General features: G+C 37.6%; 3 protein-coding genes across 6 annotated transcripts; 2 read left to right on the top strand and 1 right to left on the bottom strand.

Annotated features, from left to right (window-relative positions):
* Positions 1-993: 993 nt before the first annotated feature.
* Positions 994-9,313, bottom strand: LOC134301109 (girdin-like). 4 transcript variants are annotated; one of them, XM_062985664.1, is made up of 15 exons: positions 9,189-9,313; positions 7,229-7,285; positions 6,830-6,872; positions 6,689-6,750; positions 5,793-5,823; positions 5,537-5,692; positions 4,817-4,934; positions 4,678-4,728; positions 4,505-4,582; positions 3,967-4,023; positions 2,946-3,005; positions 2,813-2,865; positions 2,346-2,448; positions 2,077-2,234; positions 994-1,994 (listed from the first exon to the last, which is right to left on the bottom strand). In XM_062985664.1, the coding sequence occupies exons 2-15, from the start codon at positions 7,281-7,283 to the stop codon at positions 1,787-1,789; spliced, it is 1,233 nt and encodes a 410-aa protein (XP_062841734.1). In that variant the 5' UTR covers positions 7,284-7,285; positions 9,189-9,313; the 3' UTR covers positions 994-1,786. The 4 variants fall into 4 exon arrangements, with proteins under 4 accessions (XP_062841734.1, XP_062841733.1, XP_062841732.1 ...); XM_062985663.1 differs by lacking the exon at positions 9,189-9,313 and adding an exon at positions 9,097-9,146; XM_062985662.1 differs by lacking the exon at positions 9,189-9,313 and adding an exon at positions 8,888-9,001.
* Positions 9,314-10,684: 1,371 nt separating this feature from the next.
* Positions 10,685-15,202, top strand: apodb (apolipoprotein Db). Its single transcript, XM_062985734.1, has 5 exons — positions 10,685-10,744; positions 12,663-12,796; positions 13,771-13,892; positions 13,996-14,081; positions 14,734-15,202. The coding sequence occupies exons 2-5, from the start codon at positions 12,680-12,682 to the stop codon at positions 14,964-14,966; spliced, it is 558 nt and encodes a 185-aa protein (XP_062841804.1). The 5' UTR covers positions 10,685-10,744; positions 12,663-12,679; the 3' UTR covers positions 14,967-15,202.
* A 1,494-nt stretch (positions 15,203-16,696) lies between these two features.
* otos (otospiralin) lies at positions 16,697-17,599 on the top strand. The gene is made up of 3 exons (XM_062986013.1): positions 16,697-16,757; positions 17,260-17,283; positions 17,393-17,599. Exons 1-3 carry the CDS (start codon positions 16,697-16,699, stop codon positions 17,578-17,580), a joined length of 273 nt encoding a protein of 90 aa, XP_062842083.1. The 3' UTR covers positions 17,581-17,599.
* Positions 17,600-18,248: the final 649 nt, after the last annotated feature.

The raw sequence follows: 18,248 nt of genomic DNA, 5'->3' as shown, positions 1-18,248 counted from the left end.
TGACAGTGTATTGTCTAAGCAATTAAAGGTTGAGGACCTTGCTCATGGGCAGTGGTGGGGCTTGAACCAACGTCCTTTCGACTACTAGTCCTAGTCCAGTAGTAGGCTAGGCTTCAACTGCCATACACATTCTGTACTGACGTGTTTCTCACTCAATACTAATCAAAATTACGTTTCTTCACAATATATATTCATTATTTAGTGAGTAATTTTGGTGTTCGGTAATAAGACAACATTTACATAAACACCTTTTGAAGATGTATAAATCCTAATTAAAGATCAAAATTTGTAGAGAGAGGATGAGGACACATGGCAGAACCTTTTGTAATTTGTCACATGTAGGTTATGTTTATTATATAGTTCCATGGCTATAGTTTATAAGAACATAGTAAATATACAGGGGCGGCACGGTGGGTAGCACTGTCGCCTCACAGCAAGAAAATCCTGGGTTCGATCCCCAGGCGGGGCGGTCCGGGTCCTTTCTGTCCGGAGTTTGTCTGTGTGGGTTTCCTCCGTGAGCTCCGGTTTCTTCCCACAGTCCCAGTTAATTGGAGACACTAAATTGCCCTATAGGTGAATGGATGTGTGTGCATGAGTGTCTGCCCTGCGATGGACTGGTGTCCCGTCCAGGGTGTTACTGTGTGCCTTGCAACCATTGAAGAGCTGGGAAAGGCTCCGGCACCCCCCCGCAACCCTGATTGGATTGGAAGTATACAGTTTAAGAGTATGTTACAGTATATGCTATATATAATGTAATTACACATGTAGAGCACATGTATAGACTATAATTATATATAATTACTGTCTAAAATGGAAGCATTTATCAGTAATAAATGTACAATATACAAATTACAATGTAAAATGATATACAGTACAATTATTTACAAATGTGCCGTAACCAGCCTGTAATGGGTACAGGGGAATTGAGCTTGCCCAACACCTTACTAAGACTATTTCTTTAAATTGTTACCTGTCTGTATAGATACATAGCCGTTTCAAACATTCAAAAAGATTTTTAATACCCAAACAAACAAGAACTACAATACTGTAACATGCAGTCATTTAAGATACTGAAAATGCTAATTAATTAAAGCATTAGTTTTTTAAAATTCCATTCAAAGATTGTGGACATTAAAAATCAAGCCCCCTGTAAAATTACAACAGCCCTCAATTTTCTGGGATGGTTTTTCATAAGATTTTGGAACGTGTCTGTGGCCATTTGTGCCTGTTAATTCAATAAAGTGTTAGTGAGTTTACAGTTTACATTCCTATTCATCCCAAACATGTTTAATAGGGATGTGATTATGGCTGTGTACACAGTGTGGAATTCATTCATGCTGAACTTGATGTGCACAGGGGCTCGGTCCTGTTGGACCTGAGCTGCCACAAAGTTACAAGCGTTCAACTTCTTTTATACACGCGTTAGCAATGGGTGTGGCTGATACACCTAAGCTCAACAATTAGGAGGGGTGGTCAGTGTATGTTCTGTGCCCAATTTGCAATAACAAATGAATCCTCATGTCAATACACAACTGATGAACAGCACTTGCATTTAACCTTCTGTAATTCGTCACATGTAGGCTACATTTATTATATATTTTCATGGCTATAGTTTAAAAGAATATATAACATAGTAAGAAGAGTATGAGAGTATGTTACAGTATGTTATATATATACTGTAGTTATTTATACACTGTTATATAGAACACATGTATAGACTGTAACTATATATAATCACTGTTTAAAACAGAAGTATTTGCCAGTATTGAACAGTACTAACAGACGGTTATACAGGCGGTAGGCCTACGTAATGAATGGAGCAGTACGGCTCGATCAGACGTCGGGCTGTGTACCAAATGACATCGGCACAGCTCAGACCTGCATTGTCATAGAAGGCCGGCATCATAACTCTTAGCAAACCCAGATAAACCAGGACGCCAACACACAGCAACCCAGCAGCACAGGTTCTTCCATCATTACAGTTTGTCAGCCATCTGAATACAAAATAAAGAGAAATTAAGCACAGGCCAAGCAAGCAAGCAATACAGATATCCAGTATGAAGCAGTGTGAAGCACCTTTTAGGAGCATGCTCTTCCTTTAAAGGCTCTGCTGCTTTAATGTCTTTCACTTCTGATATTTTGACCTCCTCACTTTCCTCATTTTCCATTATTTGCTCAGTCAGATTCACATCATCGCTGTCCTCCCCTTTTTCTTCTTCAATAGAGAATTCCATCTGATGCAACACAATCCCTGTTATTGGCTCATAACTGCTATATTAACACTTTTGAAGCTCAGTGTAATGTGCTTTTATATTGTATTTATGTTTTGAGCACTATAGGTGTACCTGGCTCTGAGGCAGAATTCCTAGCTCTTCCCCGATGGAGACGGAGTGCTGAGGAGCAAGTGGCTGCATGTAATCAACGTTCATGAAGCTTCCTTCATTAGTACTGTTAAAGAAGAAAACACACACACACACTTATACAATCTAGTCACATCCAATTACCCAGCTGTCTCTCCTCTACTGCCAAACGTAACACACACCCCCTCCGACAGATTCACACAGGGATCAGTATCATGTTTCTATGGCCATCGACCCGCCAGCAGAGGTCACAAATGCATCAGCTATAAGGAATCCCGTCAGCCCTCCCACCCTCAGACCTACCCAATCATGCCTGTGTAGGTGCCCGGCTGTCCGATTTTTAACTCGGAGATCTCAGCGCTGGTGGGTTAGCAGCCTTCGGACAGTGTCACCCATGTTTCAGGACCTTTTAATTTACATAGATCTATATAAAGTATAAAGAATGTACATACACTAAGGCCAAAGCCAACTGGCCTTCCAGGTCTTTCAGCTTCTCTTTCATGTCCTGCATAATAAAAATTCTTTTCTGTTATATTTTTAAAGCCTGCAGTGAAAAAAAAACAATGTAAACTGTCAAAGACGTACCTGGTTAATGGTAATATACTCTGATACAGAATCTTTTAGTTGTTCGATCACAAAATCTTTCTAGGAGAAAAAAAATCTACATTTTAAAAGTAACAAAGCATCCATACAGATTTCCCCTCATCATCTCCCCATCCCCTGATCTGATCGAGGAGAGCCGGATCACCACACACTCCTCCGAAACGTGCCCAATCTTATCACCTGTTCTTATCACCTGTTGGTGTTGGGTTCCCACACAGAGAGCAACACTAAGCTCCAAGTGACCCCTGCAGATATTGTTTTTTTTTTTTTATTAAAAAGGTTGAATGTAACCCTCGATCTGATCAAAGGGAGATGGATCACTACACTACCCCTTTCACATGTGTCCAATCTTATCACCTGCTCTATTCACTTGCTGCTGTTGCGTTCCCACACTATGAAAAACGTGACAACTACAAGCAACAGTACTGGGTTGTCATATTCTTCATTTAAAAATTCTCTACACATTCACTATTAGGGACATACCATATATATATATAATAGATGGATGGATAGATAGATAGATAAATAGACCCTACACACCATGACAGACCCTGGCATGTGCACTGTTATGATATTATATATAAGCAGAAGTCATTCTTTATATTTCTTGGATAAATATTTATAAAAAAGCAACTGTGTTGGTACTGTGTTTTCTTCTAGTTCCCTAAAACTAGTAATTTCCAATTCCCAATTGTAAATCCACTGCTGCTTGCATAACCCCCAATCTGATCAAGGAGAGCTGGATCACTACACACCCCCTCTGACATGTGTCTAATTTTATCACCTGTTCTTATAACCTGTTTTGGTTTCCCACACAGAGCCTTAATGCGCACCAAGAGCTCCATGTGACTCCCCCTTACACTCATACAATCTCCCAGACCAGTCCCGCAGATCACATATCGCAGCGGCAACGGGAAGAGCGCCAGGCAACCGTGCCACCCGAGCACCCTACTATAATGTTTTTATACTCTAATAAGCCTTTTTGTGATTGAAACAAAGTTACCTCATGAATTAGTTCATCTTTTTGGTCAAGACAGAGCTGGTACTCCTCCACTTGTTCCTACATTCAAGATATCAAAAAGTAGCTTCATTAGGTACATACAGAAGAACCAACTTAAATGCTAGTTCAGTTAAGCACTTGAATTTAAATAGCAGACGTGTTATCAACCAGACCAGCGGACCGGGCCTAAGGAGGATGGGTTAACAGGGGTTTTATTGATGCTGTACAACTGTGACCTCTGCTGTCTGGTGGAAGCACCTGAACTAGTGACAGACGGTTTACAGAGCGCATAGACTCACGACTGTCTGTGAGACCCCACCACTGTCCTCGACCAGCATGGAGGTGCAAATGGCAAAAGAATTGCAATAAGTGTATTGGCAACAATTACACAGACCACGTACAACCAAGATCTAACTAAGTAGCATTCGGTTGTGTACTATAACAGGGCAAAGTGTTATCTCGGTGCATTTCGGGTTTTCAATTCGACAGTCTGTAAACACACCTCTAATAAAAGCTACAGGATAATAGGAAACAACTGTACCTGTAATGCTCTCAGGAGATAGCTCAGCTCTGCATTATCCCTCTCGTGCCTTTCTCTTTCGAACCGCGTACTCGACACCTGTAACGAAACCATAATCCAAAAATGTACAACCCTACTACTGATGAGCAGAAAAAATAATAAAAGAAATGATCACCAGCTCTATCTTCACATACCTCACTGGCAAATGCTTCTATCTGATCTTTCAGCTTTTTGTTTTCCTTCTCCTGTCACCAGTGCACAATGAGAAATGATTTGTAAACACACTGGATGCTAAACTCATAGCTGAACTACTGTAACGTCTATAGTACGCACAAGTTCCTTGAATCCGGCTTCGACTTCACTACAGATCTGCTCTTTCTTGGCTTTTTCGGCTCGGAGATCCTCTAGTTCGTTGATGAGGCTCTCACCATCCTGAATTGACTGCTTTATACTTTGAAAACACATTTTGCACTTTAACCCTAGCTGGAGCACCTACAACTAGCTTTGATAAAATACACTATTTATTATTTATTTATTAGGATTTGGTTCCATTCATGACAACACAGGTAATTACTGGTTACACAAGATTCATCAGTTCAAGTTTTTAATGTCAAACACAGTCATGGACAATTTAGAGTCTCCAATTCACCCGCCTTGCATGTCTTTGGACTGTGGGAGGAAACCGGAGCACCTGGAGGAAACCCACGCGGAGAACATGCAAACCCCATGTGGGGATCGAACCCAGGACCTTCTTGCTGTGAGGCGACAGTGCTACCCACTTAGCCACCGTGCCGCACACCTAACAAATGACCGTATGGGCACAAATTTCCACACACACACACACTCCAAAACATTGTTGACAAAAAGATTCCCATAATGATATGCTTTTACATTTTTGGCATTAGCAGACACTTTTATCCAAAGCGACTTAAAGTACTGTGACAGTATACTGTCTAAGCCACTGAGGGTTAAAGGCCTTGCTCAAGGACCCAACAGTGGCAACCTGGCAGTACTGGGGCTTGAACCAGCAACCTTAGGAATAATATTCCTTGCCTTTTGATCTGGTTCTTTAAGTCGTCATTCTCCGCTCTGAGGAATGTGTTGCTGTCCTCGGAAATCTCAAGAGATTTCTGCAAGTCGGTGTATAACCTCTTCAGGCATTTATTGGAGTGCACAAGCTCTGCAGTAACACTCTTCTCCTCTACATTCCTTTTCAACACAAAGAAAAAGAAAAGCAAAACAATGAGTTATGAATACACGAAATGTTCTTTTATGTTGATGAAACTAAGCGTCAGTTAGAAATACTTACAAATCTGAAGAATTTGGGATTTGCTCTTCATCTGAAAATAAAAAAAACTGTTAAGGAACCAAGTATCTAATAATAATAGCTAAGGCCGGTTCCAGAAAGCAAGATTGCAAATCATCCTAACATGTTAGTCTAACATAAGATTCACTACCTACCTATGACTTACACTACATAAATTAGCTGAATTAACTCTAATTCAGTTGCTCAGAAAAGGTTAGGCAATAAAACCAACCTAGAAAAAAAGCAGGTAAAAAGCAAGTTCTGAGGTACACATGGGCAGCTCATAGCCTGCTGTTATTGATTATGTTCCGTACTCTAGGAAATTAATGTCACCTAACTAGTGTTTCAAGTATAATTTAGAAGTGTTTTTTTTATTTTTAATAATGGTCAAGGAGGACAGAAGACTAGCACATGTCACCCCCAGTTCCCCAATCAACAAAGGATCCTTACATAAAGCAGTAAACAAACAAACACACTAATAATACATTTTATTTATAACGCACTTTACATTTGAAAACAAATCTCAAAGTGCTACAGAAAAAGAGTAATATAAAAAAATCATGAAATATAAAACAAGTCGTAACTATACTCCCAGTATCCCCTGGCCACTCATGCGTTAGCCCCATCCCTCTTCCTCAGATATAGCCAATCATGTTTGTGTAGAACCCAGAACAGTGGTGGGCTAACAGCTCCACCTACGAACCAGTTTCCATAATTTATCCAGACAGTATATGATTGTAATTTAATCTACAACAGATAATGGTTAGCTTATTAAAATGGACAGATCTGCAGGTGTGGGATTGAGCCAGTGTATCTCAGGATTCAAGCCTGAGTTTAGATTTTTTAAAGATCAATAATCAGAATTTTAAAGAGCAATAATCAGACATTAAACACATCACCTTCGTTTCGTTCTTCTTCCTCATCAAATGATCTACAGACACCAAGCAGGACAACAGGACGACTGTAAATGACATGTACAGCATGTGCAAGCCTAATTGAGACCTGGTCATTTTTAAATGACTGAGATTCATAACTCATACCTGAGCTTCTTACTGTTGGGGCACAAATCTGACAGACCTCGACCTGGAGAAAAACGTTGTTGTGATCAAATATGCTCTGAGTGGGTTTTTTTTAACATGACACTAGCTAAAGCACTAGGGGCAATACAGGGTTATTTACAGTCCTAATGTATACGACAAGAAGAAATTGTTTGTATTTTTGCAGCATTAACATGTAAGGTAGCTAGTTAGTTTGTATCTGCTCCTACATTTGGATCATGTGGGTAAAAACACACAGTTGTTTCACTGCAAATCAATTGGTTGGACATTTAAATGGTTACTACTGGTATACAACTCAATAATAAAGTAATATCTGCTAAATTAAGTCACCCCACAATGAGCTCTCAAAATGATAAAGAACTGTACATTTAGTCTGCTTACCAACCATGGCTGAGGTAACAGGTATTGTAACCTTATCATCTGCTTGCTTCTCCATTGCTGAAAGATACAACAAACATCATTCAATTAATGACCCTGCTAATAGTGTTGGTGTTATAATAAAAGCCTTATAAAAATTCTATCCTTTTAACAAAGTTCTGTCATCATTTGGGGACTGAAAACAGTAATTTTTGTAGTTGTAGAAACTGAACTTTGTCATTCTGATGTAACACTTCAGCTGCTCAACAGCTTGGGGTCCTTATTGCCATTTTAATTGTTTTTAATAACACAGCAAAGCTCTGAGAAACATCTGAGAATTGGGTAGAATTTGCACAATGAATGGAAATCCCATTAGTCCTTTTCCCTGCTTTATAAAAAGTAATCTTCCACTTTTCCTACTTGCTGCTTGTACTACCAACGTTAACCAAGGAGGGCTGAGACTATGTGTGAGATTCGAACCCAGATCTAAGTGGTGGTGGGTTAGCATAATTTGTCCATCTGTCTATTCATGGTCATGAAGTGCCCACACCCTTCTTATCTTCTTATTTATTTGCATTTTTACTTTTAGCTTCTTGCTGACCTTGCAACAAAAGCTGTTTAAATATTAGTTTTACTTTTTTTATTAATTACTTGTTCCTTGACCCCCCACCTATTTCCCTTTTTAACCATAGCTGGTTTATATCTCTGCTTGTTCTACATTAAAACTAGAGCCTTACAAATATTTACTTAAGTACTTACAAGTACTTTCTCCAAGTTTGTGAAGAGCAAAATATGTATTTGATTTAATGACTTAAGCATAATTAAAATAAACTTGATTCTAATGGTTGGCTGTATGGAACACTGTGAAGAACCAAACACTGACACAATAAGACAAGCTAATTAAAATGAGCTTACAAGTGAATGTTTTAATAAAAGGCCAACTTCTTATAAATAATAATTTAAACAACTACCGCATCTTAAGACTCTGCTCACTGGTTAGATTTGCATCAGACTACTTTTGGAGAGAAAAATATTTATTTGATTTAATAGCATAAGCATAATTATAATAAACTTGCTTCTAAAGGTAGACTGTATGGAACACTGTTAATAACAACCCTGACAGAACAAGAATAAAATGCCAACTACTAAAATAATAATTTAAACAACTACAGCATTTTCAAGACTCTGTGTTATAAATAAATAAATAAAAATACGTATTTAACTTAATGACCTAAGCATAATTACAATAAACTTGACAGTAAACGTTGGCTGTATGGAACACTGTTAATAACAACCCTGACAGAACAAAACAAGCTAATTAAAATGAGCTTACAAGTGAATGTTTTAATAAAACGCCAACTACTTAAAAATAATAATTTAAACTACAGCATTTTCAAGACTATGTGTGTTAAATAAATAAAAATACGTATTTAATTTAATAACCTAAGCATAATTACAATAAACTTGACAGTAAACGTTGGCTGTATGGAACACTGTTAATAACAACCCTGACAGAACAAGACAAGCTAATTGAAATTAGCTAGAAGGTGAATATTTTAATTAAAAAGTCCAACTACTTATTATAATACTTATAAATAATAATTTAAACAACTACAGCATTTTAAGACTCTACTAACTGGTTAGATTTATATCAGACTCTGTAATATCTGTCAGGAACGTTACCTGCTAATTAGCTGCCTATTTTACTGGATAACCGAAAAGCTAACGCGTAAATGAACACCTCTGGATGTTCGATTACATAAAACTGTGTCGACTCAGATTCTGAATCAACTGAGTTGATTTCAAGATGTTAGTTTAGTTATGTAGTTAAATATCCAATTTGACACTAAATTAAACATCATATTTCACACATGACTCTACAGTATATTTACATATATTTAAAACAATCCAGTCCTGTCGTGTATACGCGAACAGAGCGGAGTCGACTCCGAAAGTCCAAGTAGACTCTTGATTGGAAAATTACCTTTTTGAGAATCGATTCATGAGCATCACAATTTCGTACCGAACATTTACAGCAGAACTGTAGGAAGACTCGATTCCCGAGTTCGGTTCTTTTGGGAATCGATACCTTGCAATGCAGTTAAGTAACCATATGTTACCGAGACGCTAAGTTGAGGGCAGAATTTTAAAACTAATTACAAATATTTTGTACAATTGGCTTTTTTCAAGTGCTCCTTTTACATATAAGTAGCACATATTAAATCCATTAATTAGCTGCCTACTTTACCGGATAACTGAAAAGCTAACGTGTAAATGAACACCTCTGGATGTTCGATTACATAAAACTGTGTCGACTCAGATTCTGAATCAATTGAGTTGATTTCAATGTTCGTTTAGTTGTCGTATTAAACATTCAATTTAACACTAAATTAAACATCATATTTCACACATGAGTCTACAGTATATTTACATACATTATATGTATATTTACATGTATTTAAAACAATCCAGTCGTGTCTTGTTTACGCGAACAGAGTAGAATCATTTAACTGTGTAGAGTCGACTCCAAAAGTCCAAGTAGACTCTTGATTGGAAAATTAACTTTTTGAGAATCGATTCATTTCGTACCTAACATTTACAGCAGAACTGTCAGAAAACTCGATTCCCGAGTTCGGTTCTTTTGAGAATCGATACCTTGCAATACAGTTAAGTAACCACTCTTAAAACAATAGTACAGAGATTAAAGTTTAAGGGCAGAATTATAAAACTAATTACAAATAATGTGTACAATTGGCTATTTTTAGATACTGCTTCTACATATAAGTAGCACATATTTAATCCATTAATTAAATTGAACCAAATATGACTGCACCATTGAAATGAATATAAACCTGCTTCTAATGGTTGGCTGTATGGATCACTGTTAACAACTAAACACTGACAGAACAAGCTAACTGAAATTAGCTAGCATTTATTTTTATAAGATAATAGAGGTCCCAATATTGACCCCTGTGGAACACCTTACACTTTATTCCTGCACTGATTATTTTGGTATCTTCCACTTCGACTTCGCCTGGATTCTGGCCCATACATGTACTCTCCCCCTAGAGACTGTCTACCATGCCAAGGATGTCTTTACTAAAGAAAATATCGACATCAGTCAGAAATGATGCTTTAATTGCCTGCTTTTCTTATTTATCTGCATAAATGTATGCATATACAGTATATGTCTGATTATGTTTAAAGATTAAAAATAGCTGGACACCATAATTGTGGAAGATCTTATTTTTATTTAGTATTATTCATAAAACCATTCTTAACTAGCATGGATTGGGGCTGTATACTTTAAATGCTGCATCAATATTAAAACCAATATTGAAAAGCACTCTAATGCCCTCTAAAATGACCCGTAGACACCCATCGCCCCATCATGTGCTTCTGGTTAGAATAACTAAGTGACGACACTCAGTCACTTTTTGTCTCGTCCTTCCTGAAACCACCTCACTTTGTGTCGGACTGTGACAGAACAAGTTTTGCACCTTCTCGCTCCTACCTGCAAGTGAGTTGGATCACCGTTAGGTAAGTATTATATTTAGCAGCAGCATTATTATTACTATTATTTAATTTAATTTAATTTAATGTCTATAGCATTGATGGGTGAATCTGAAGGGGGAATCTGTCATTGATGGGTACAGTATGATTTTCTCAGTCCTGACACAGCAGTGTGTGAAACGTAATGATTACATTCTACATTATACAGTATATGCAATACATTTAAATGATATATTTTGCTGTTATGTTAAAAATAAAAATGGATGAGTGTCTTGTTATATTATTTGTTATGAAAATAAAGCCAGCTCACGTGTACAAGGCTACATAACACATTTCATAACTGAAACATAACACCTGATAACACAATAGCTTACATCAGCGTTCCTGCACTCTGCCCTAGTAAAACATGCCTGACAGCTTTTACCTGAATGGAGGATACCATACGACTCAAAACTATTATGTAATCTGTATATATTTACCTTCTTTCTATTACAGAGTTGAATTATCATACAGGCTAAAAGTTTCTTTCTTAATGGCTGTTTTCCCACAAGGTTGGGGAATTCTTAAACATATGTGCATACTTTAATTGCCCAGGGCTTTTATGAAAACAGAAAATTTTAATGTGCTTAGTTTAAAATGTGGTTCTTTTATAAAGCCCCCCCACCCTTTTTATTTAATATAGATGTTTCCAATGACCCCATTGTTAATCCATTAGAATTGTTAATCCATAGAATATAAAAAATAATGAATAATTAATACTTTTTTAAATCGTTGAACAAAACTGTGTGACACAATTATATATTATAATTATAATGTTATATTATTTTCTTATAACATTTGATAAGACTAATGAATACAGAGTAAGAAATCTGAGAGAATTTCTTGATACAGAATCTTTTTAATGGCCCCTTATTCATTGCCTGGTGCCCTACAGTTCAACTACCTATACTGTATCCAATGTACCTGTGCAGCTGCCCACCTGGTTTTCAACCAACCTAAACGCTGCCACATCACCCCGCTGCTGCCTTCTCCTAACTGGCTTCCTGTAGCTGCCCGCATTTGGTTCAAAACACTGATGCTTGTCTACAAAGCCAAAAATGGACCAGTCCCAAGCTACCTTAGAGAACTGCTAAAAACCCTGCTCTGTACCACTCAACCTCTGAGCCTCTAGTCTAGCTCGTCTTGATCCTAAACCCAGAACTTGAAGATGACTTGCATTAAGGCTCTTTTTTGTCTGTCTGTTCATATATCCGAGTCTCTCACTGTCTTTAAAAGACGATTAAAGAACTTCATCACCTATTTACTAAGCACTTAGGCTGAGCAATGTCCTCTTCTGTGGACACACCTTATAGATTTTTGATGGGGTTTAGACCAGGGCTGGGCTGACCATGCTGAAAACTAGACTAATTACCAAACCACTTCTTTTTGTAAACTTGAAAGTTTGTTTTGTACCCCTGTCCTGCTGAAGGTTCCAACCACCAATTCAAGACTTCTTAGTAGAGGAACCTAAAATTTTATTTGAAATCTTCTACATTATAATAATAATGACATGTATTTTAACAAGCTTTCCAGTTCTACAGGGTGTCCCTAAAGTCTGGACACATAGGCATCATATCTGATCGTAGAACCTGATTCCAGTCATAGTTCTAGTAGTATCTAGCTAAATCCAGGCACTCCCATGGGTGTATCCCTGTGTTTTTCTCAGTGTTTCTGGGTGATGCCGTACCCACTGTAATCCTTGATTCCTAAATTCTAGAAATAAAAGAGTATAAAAGAGTATTTATCCCAACTCTGCTTGTCTTAACAGTTGCTCCAATTCCCAAAGTATCTCAGCACAAGAGTCATTGTTATGCTGCAAACTGATAATGTAATAATCATCACTGTGTGACACCGGACAATGTGTGTGCTAATGACTAATGGTAACGCCCATCTCTCTACCTTACAGACAGCACTGTTCCCATCATGAAGACCTTCATTGTGTGGTTTCTGGCTCTTATGCTGAACTTAGTGTCCTCTCAGACATTCCACTGGGGTCCTTGTCCGACACCAATGGTCCAGCCAAACTTTGACCTGAACAGGGTATTAAAACCAATTTCAATCTTTATTTCTTGAAGTGTCACTAAACTGGTCATTTTAGACCAAATACATTGTGTAGAGCAACATTATATGATAATATTGTTTATTATTTCATAACGTCTAGAAATCAGTAAAGTTAGTGCAGTTTTTAACACAGATCTGCCATGAATTAGAAGGTGCTGGAACAAATGTGACACTGTCCATAGTCAAATAAGCTCTACAGATGTGGCTGTAAAAGAACGAAGACCTTGTTACAACTGTGTCGTCTGCAAAAGAGTGGAAACTGATGCCATAGTTATGAATATTATTTCCCTTTTGGTGGCATGTACAGTGTGAATAATAGAGGTCCCAGTATTGACCCCTGTGGAACACCATACTTTATTTTCATTGTTTTTGAGCATTTATGATGTGCGTGCACTTTAATGCTTAATTGAAGTTTGTTGATGATCAACTGCTGGAACAGTGATAACACTGTCCAGTCAAGAGAGCTTCACATAGCCATGGACTTGGAGGCTGCCACACGGGGAAGAAGCTCCTTTCTTTTTTTTTAACAATGTGATCAGCAACATACTTCAGTTGAGCATTAAAGTGCACACAAATCATAAATACTAATAAAACTATGAAAATAAAGTATGTTGTTCCACAAGGGTCAATAGTGGGACCTATATTATTTACACTTCATATGCTACCATTAGAAACAAATTATTAATAAACCTGGCATTTGTTTCCACTGTTTTGCAGATGACACACAACATGTACACAAGTCTTTTTTTCACAGCCACATCTGTGTTCCACAGGGGTCAATACTGGGACCTCTATTATTTACACTCTACATGCTACCATTAGAAAAAAAATGCTGCCACACAGCAAAGCAGAACTATTTTATTATAATTTTTACTTAATTATTTACTCTTTTTTTTTTTTTTTTTGAATATGATGCACATACATATCACATCCCATCTGTTCTCTTTTTACAGTACCTGGGTAAGTGGTATGAAATTGAAAAGCTCCCAGCATCCTTCGAGAAAGGAACCTGCATCGAAGCCAACTACTCTCTAAGACCTGACAAGACCTTCAAAGTACTGAACGTGCAGACGTAGTGAGTGGTTTCCAGTAAAATCAGCGTACAAAATTTTTCTCCAGGCATTGCCATAACTGGCATGGTAAAATCTGTACTTACTGTTATGATGTGTAATTTACAGTAAAGGAAAGGTGAGGAGTACAGAGGGCACAGCGGTTGTGCAGGACACCAAAGAGCCAGCCAAGCTTGGAGTTAGTTTCTCTTACTGTGAGTATTGAAGCCTGTTCTGTTTTACTAGGTTGTGTGTGAAGTAGCTGGCAATTATGTGGACGCCCAAACCCCTTGTTTATTACACGGTACACTTTAAGCCACTAGTCTCGCTCGCCTTGATCCTCCACTCAGAACTCAAGGAAGACGAGCATCAAGGCTCTTTTTGTACTGGTACCCAAGTGGTGGAACGAACCTCCCCTGTCTGTTCGTCCATCTGAGTCTTTGACTGTCTTCAAAAGGTGATTAAAGACCTTCATCACCTCTTTACTAAGCACTAGAGTAGGAAGGTAGGTACTGTAGAAGAACTGCTGTATGTCACTCTGGATAGGAGCGTCTGCTAAATGCCCGAAAATGTAAATGTAATTCCAATAGTGATCAGTGGGGTTGAAGGCAGGTCCATTTTTAAACCATTGATATTGGGCATGGCTGAAACTACATACAGTATATCTATTTGTCCATATAGTGTACATGTGCCCTCAAAGTGTGGGCAAACTTGTGGTAGATTGGCAGGTTGCATCTAGTCTTTGGTGCACAGCTTTGCAGGGTGTATATCTGCCTTCCGGGTGGCTCAACACCTATTACAGCACTGAAATAATCAAATTATTTGTACATTATCATCACACATGACACATTGCTGTCTTTCCTGCAGTCACCCCCTACAGTCCGTACTGGGTGTTGTCCACCGATTACAACAGCGCGCTGGTTTACTCCTGCACCGATGTCTTGCGGATCTTCCACGTCGACTTCGCCTGGATTCTGGCCCGCACCCGTACTCTCCCTCCAGAGACCGTCTACCACGCCAAGGAGGTCTTCTCCAGGGAGAAGATCGACGTCAGTCGAATGGCTCCCACCGATCAGAGCAAATGTGATGGTGGGATTTAAATGAAGAAGTGATTATCACCTATAACGTCGACTACATCAGTTACATATTTATACTTGCTTGTGTTTATGTCATAGTACTCAGGATGGAATACATGTTGTATCAAGGAGTGTAGTTGTACTGCCTGTTGTCTATAAAAAGCTCCATAATTTAGAGTACACTTGTTTTATTTCTATATATTTGCTTGGATTGTGGCTGTATACTTTAATATTAAAACTAATACTGGAATGCACAGTAACAGTGTTGCGTCAAATCAAGCATTTATTATTAATACATCTTTTGGTTCTCACATCCATACCAATTCCTTGTCGATAACAACAAATATTTAAATTGAATTCAATGTTTTTTCCCATGTTTCTAAGAAGTGGTTGAGTTACCTTAGTGTTTCTGTGAGCTCAAATCAATCTAGAGTTTCCACTCACTGGATGTTTTTTGCACCATTCTCTCAAACCAGCCCTTTTGGCACCAACTTCTACACCAAGGTTGAAATTCACATTTCCCATATATTGATGTTTGTGAGCACTCACTCACTTTCTTAACCGCTTACCCAATCAGGGTCACAGGGAGGTGTTGGAGCCTATCCCAGCTTTTCAATGGGCGCAAGGCACACAGAAACACCCAGGACGGGGCGCCAGTCCATCGCAGGGCAGATCATTGTAAACGTGTGTGTGTGTGTTGTCCTTCGAGGCATTAGATCCCTGTCCATGGTGTATTCCTAACGTGTGGCGCTGGACCCACAACGCTGTCTGAAATAAAGTAGCCATATACTATAATAAATGTAATAACTGTATAATAAGTAATATGTTTTAATAAACACAATTTAATGGACAATTATATTTATTTATAGTTTGGTGTAGTGGGTGTCAGCAATATGGGCGTTGGGGACAGGGGTTTCAAACGTCCTCCCTGTGTCTGAGTGGGTTTCCTTTAGGTACTTTGGTTTCCTTCCAACTCCCAATAACACACAGAAGATGAACTTGCTATTATAAATCAGCCCATGAGTGAGTGAATGAGGAAATGTAATAATGTAATGCCCTATAATAGATGCATGGTGCATTCTCATGAGTGTGTTCCTGTCTTGAACCATGGACCATGATCATGATAAAGTTGTTAGTATGAACAAATAAATCAATGATTGGAACTCTAAAGGAACTCTACATGTATTTAAACATTCAACATTATTAATAATCCTAATTAATAAGAGGAAAATTATACAGAGGCATAAAGAGGCTTATGAGGTTGTGTCTGATGATGGGAGAGGGTTTGGGAAGGAGGCGTGATGTTTTCTTAAATTCAGGTCCAGTTCTACATTTCCTGTGAGAGACACTGAACCATTTCAGCTCCTTTAACTGAACCAGTTTAATAAGCTGAGCTGGGACTGTCCATACAGCAGGTACGTTTTTAGATTTATATTATTTTTAATAATCATTTTAATGTATTAGTAGGTTACACTTACTAATCTTGAAAATGAGAAATACAAGTACATGTTTGCATTAAATTTACTGGAAAATTACAGACACTGGGGACACATATACTAAATACATCAACGTTTTGTCTATTAATGCACTTATATCTTGCTGTTTTTATGTGATCGTATTATCTTTTAATTAATGTAATATACAGTAAATGTAAAACCAATGTGCAAAAGTGTGTCAAGTAAATGCAATAGATTATTTTTCTACTAGTGTTTTCATTGTATAACTCCCCCCCATCCATTTGTGTTTAGGGAAAGATGAAACCGTGTGTCCTGTTTTGTGTTTTCTTCACATGTTTTGTTGCCAGCAGTCTCACTGGTAAGTAGTATTTTATTTTGAACTGGTTCTAGATTCAGAGAATAGAATTGCCTTTTTATAGATTCCTCCAAGTACCTATGATTCAATTAAAAACTCAAATAACAACATCTCTAGTAGGGCATTAGTGTGCATATGAATGTGTAAACATATTTCTAATTGCATTTAATCACTAAAGTATATGTTAAATATGTAGACATTTGTTTATGGACATTTGCTACCAATGGTTATGATATACTGTATATTTAATGTATTTAATGTAATGTGTAAGTGTTAAGGGACAGTTAGTAGGTACAAATATTGATTTGATTCTTTTTGAAAATGAATTCTAATGGATGCATAATATTTATTACTAAATATGATCTATAACACACAAACAGTCCATAACAGTCCAAAAGGTGCTTCAACACATACTTTAGGTCCCAAAGGGGAGCCTCAGTGTGTGATTTATGAATGAGCTCTTTGTGAGTGCTGTACCCATGTTCCTTCTCTCTCTCACTCTCAGGGGCCAGAGTCATTCCTCAAGGCGGTAAGAGAATATCTTAAAAACTCCTTTGAACATTATGACTTCTTTCCAAAACCTGAAAGCATCCCCAAAACTACAACTCACTGATATTTCTCTCTTTATTTCTTATCAGTTCCTTATGATGAACCCCTGGCCTTGCCCTATTGGCCATACTCAACCTCTGACTTCTGGAACTACGTTGAATACTTCCGTAGCATTGGAGCCTACAACCATATCAATGAAATGGCCAGGGCTTTCTTTGCCCAACAGCATCTCGGGGACACCCTGGGATATCACGTGGCTGAGCACAATGAGCGTTAAGACAACATGAATACTGTCTGTATAAGGATTATTACTAATGAATAGAAATACTGTCTGTTCAATTCATGCTTATGGTGTGAATCTCTTACATAATATTACATAATATCGGTTTAGTTACTGTCATATAAATATGTATACTGAAAAGGTTTAGTGTATAATGGTATGTATTTGTACTGAATTGCATGCACACATATCATACAGCATGTTGTGTACAACGCATTATTGTATATATTAAAGTGTAATTGATAGAGTTGACATGGAACTGTTATATGTAAATCATAAACTGTTATATGTAAAAAAAATAAAATAAAGGTTCTTCATTAAACATCTAATGAATTATTGCAAAATATTTATTTAAGAACACTAGGGCTGAATATACTATATAGCAAATAGACTAATTTGGAATCAACTCAAATCTTATTGATCTTAATTTTAAAAAAGTAGTGAAAATAATTTCACAACGTTAATTCAGAATTTTATGGTAGATTTAATGTAATTTAATGTCTGCAACAAACTCAAATAAAGTTGGGACAGGGGCATGTGCGTTCCAAAACCCTTGAGTTTGAAAGCCTGGCAGTTGAACCGACTCTGACAGTTTTGGAGTCGAGTGCTTAGAGTCGATCCCATATTAAACGGATTTTCCACTTCAGGATAAAATTCAAAGCTTC

Source organism: Trichomycterus rosablanca, chromosome 23, assembly GCF_030014385.1.
Source record: "Trichomycterus rosablanca isolate fTriRos1 chromosome 23, fTriRos1.hap1, whole genome shotgun sequence".
NCBI classification, from domain to species: domain Eukaryota; kingdom Metazoa; phylum Chordata; class Actinopteri; order Siluriformes; family Trichomycteridae; genus Trichomycterus; species Trichomycterus rosablanca.
Note: the sequence above shows the minus strand (reverse complement) of the source record. Positions and strands in the feature narration are given on the sequence as shown.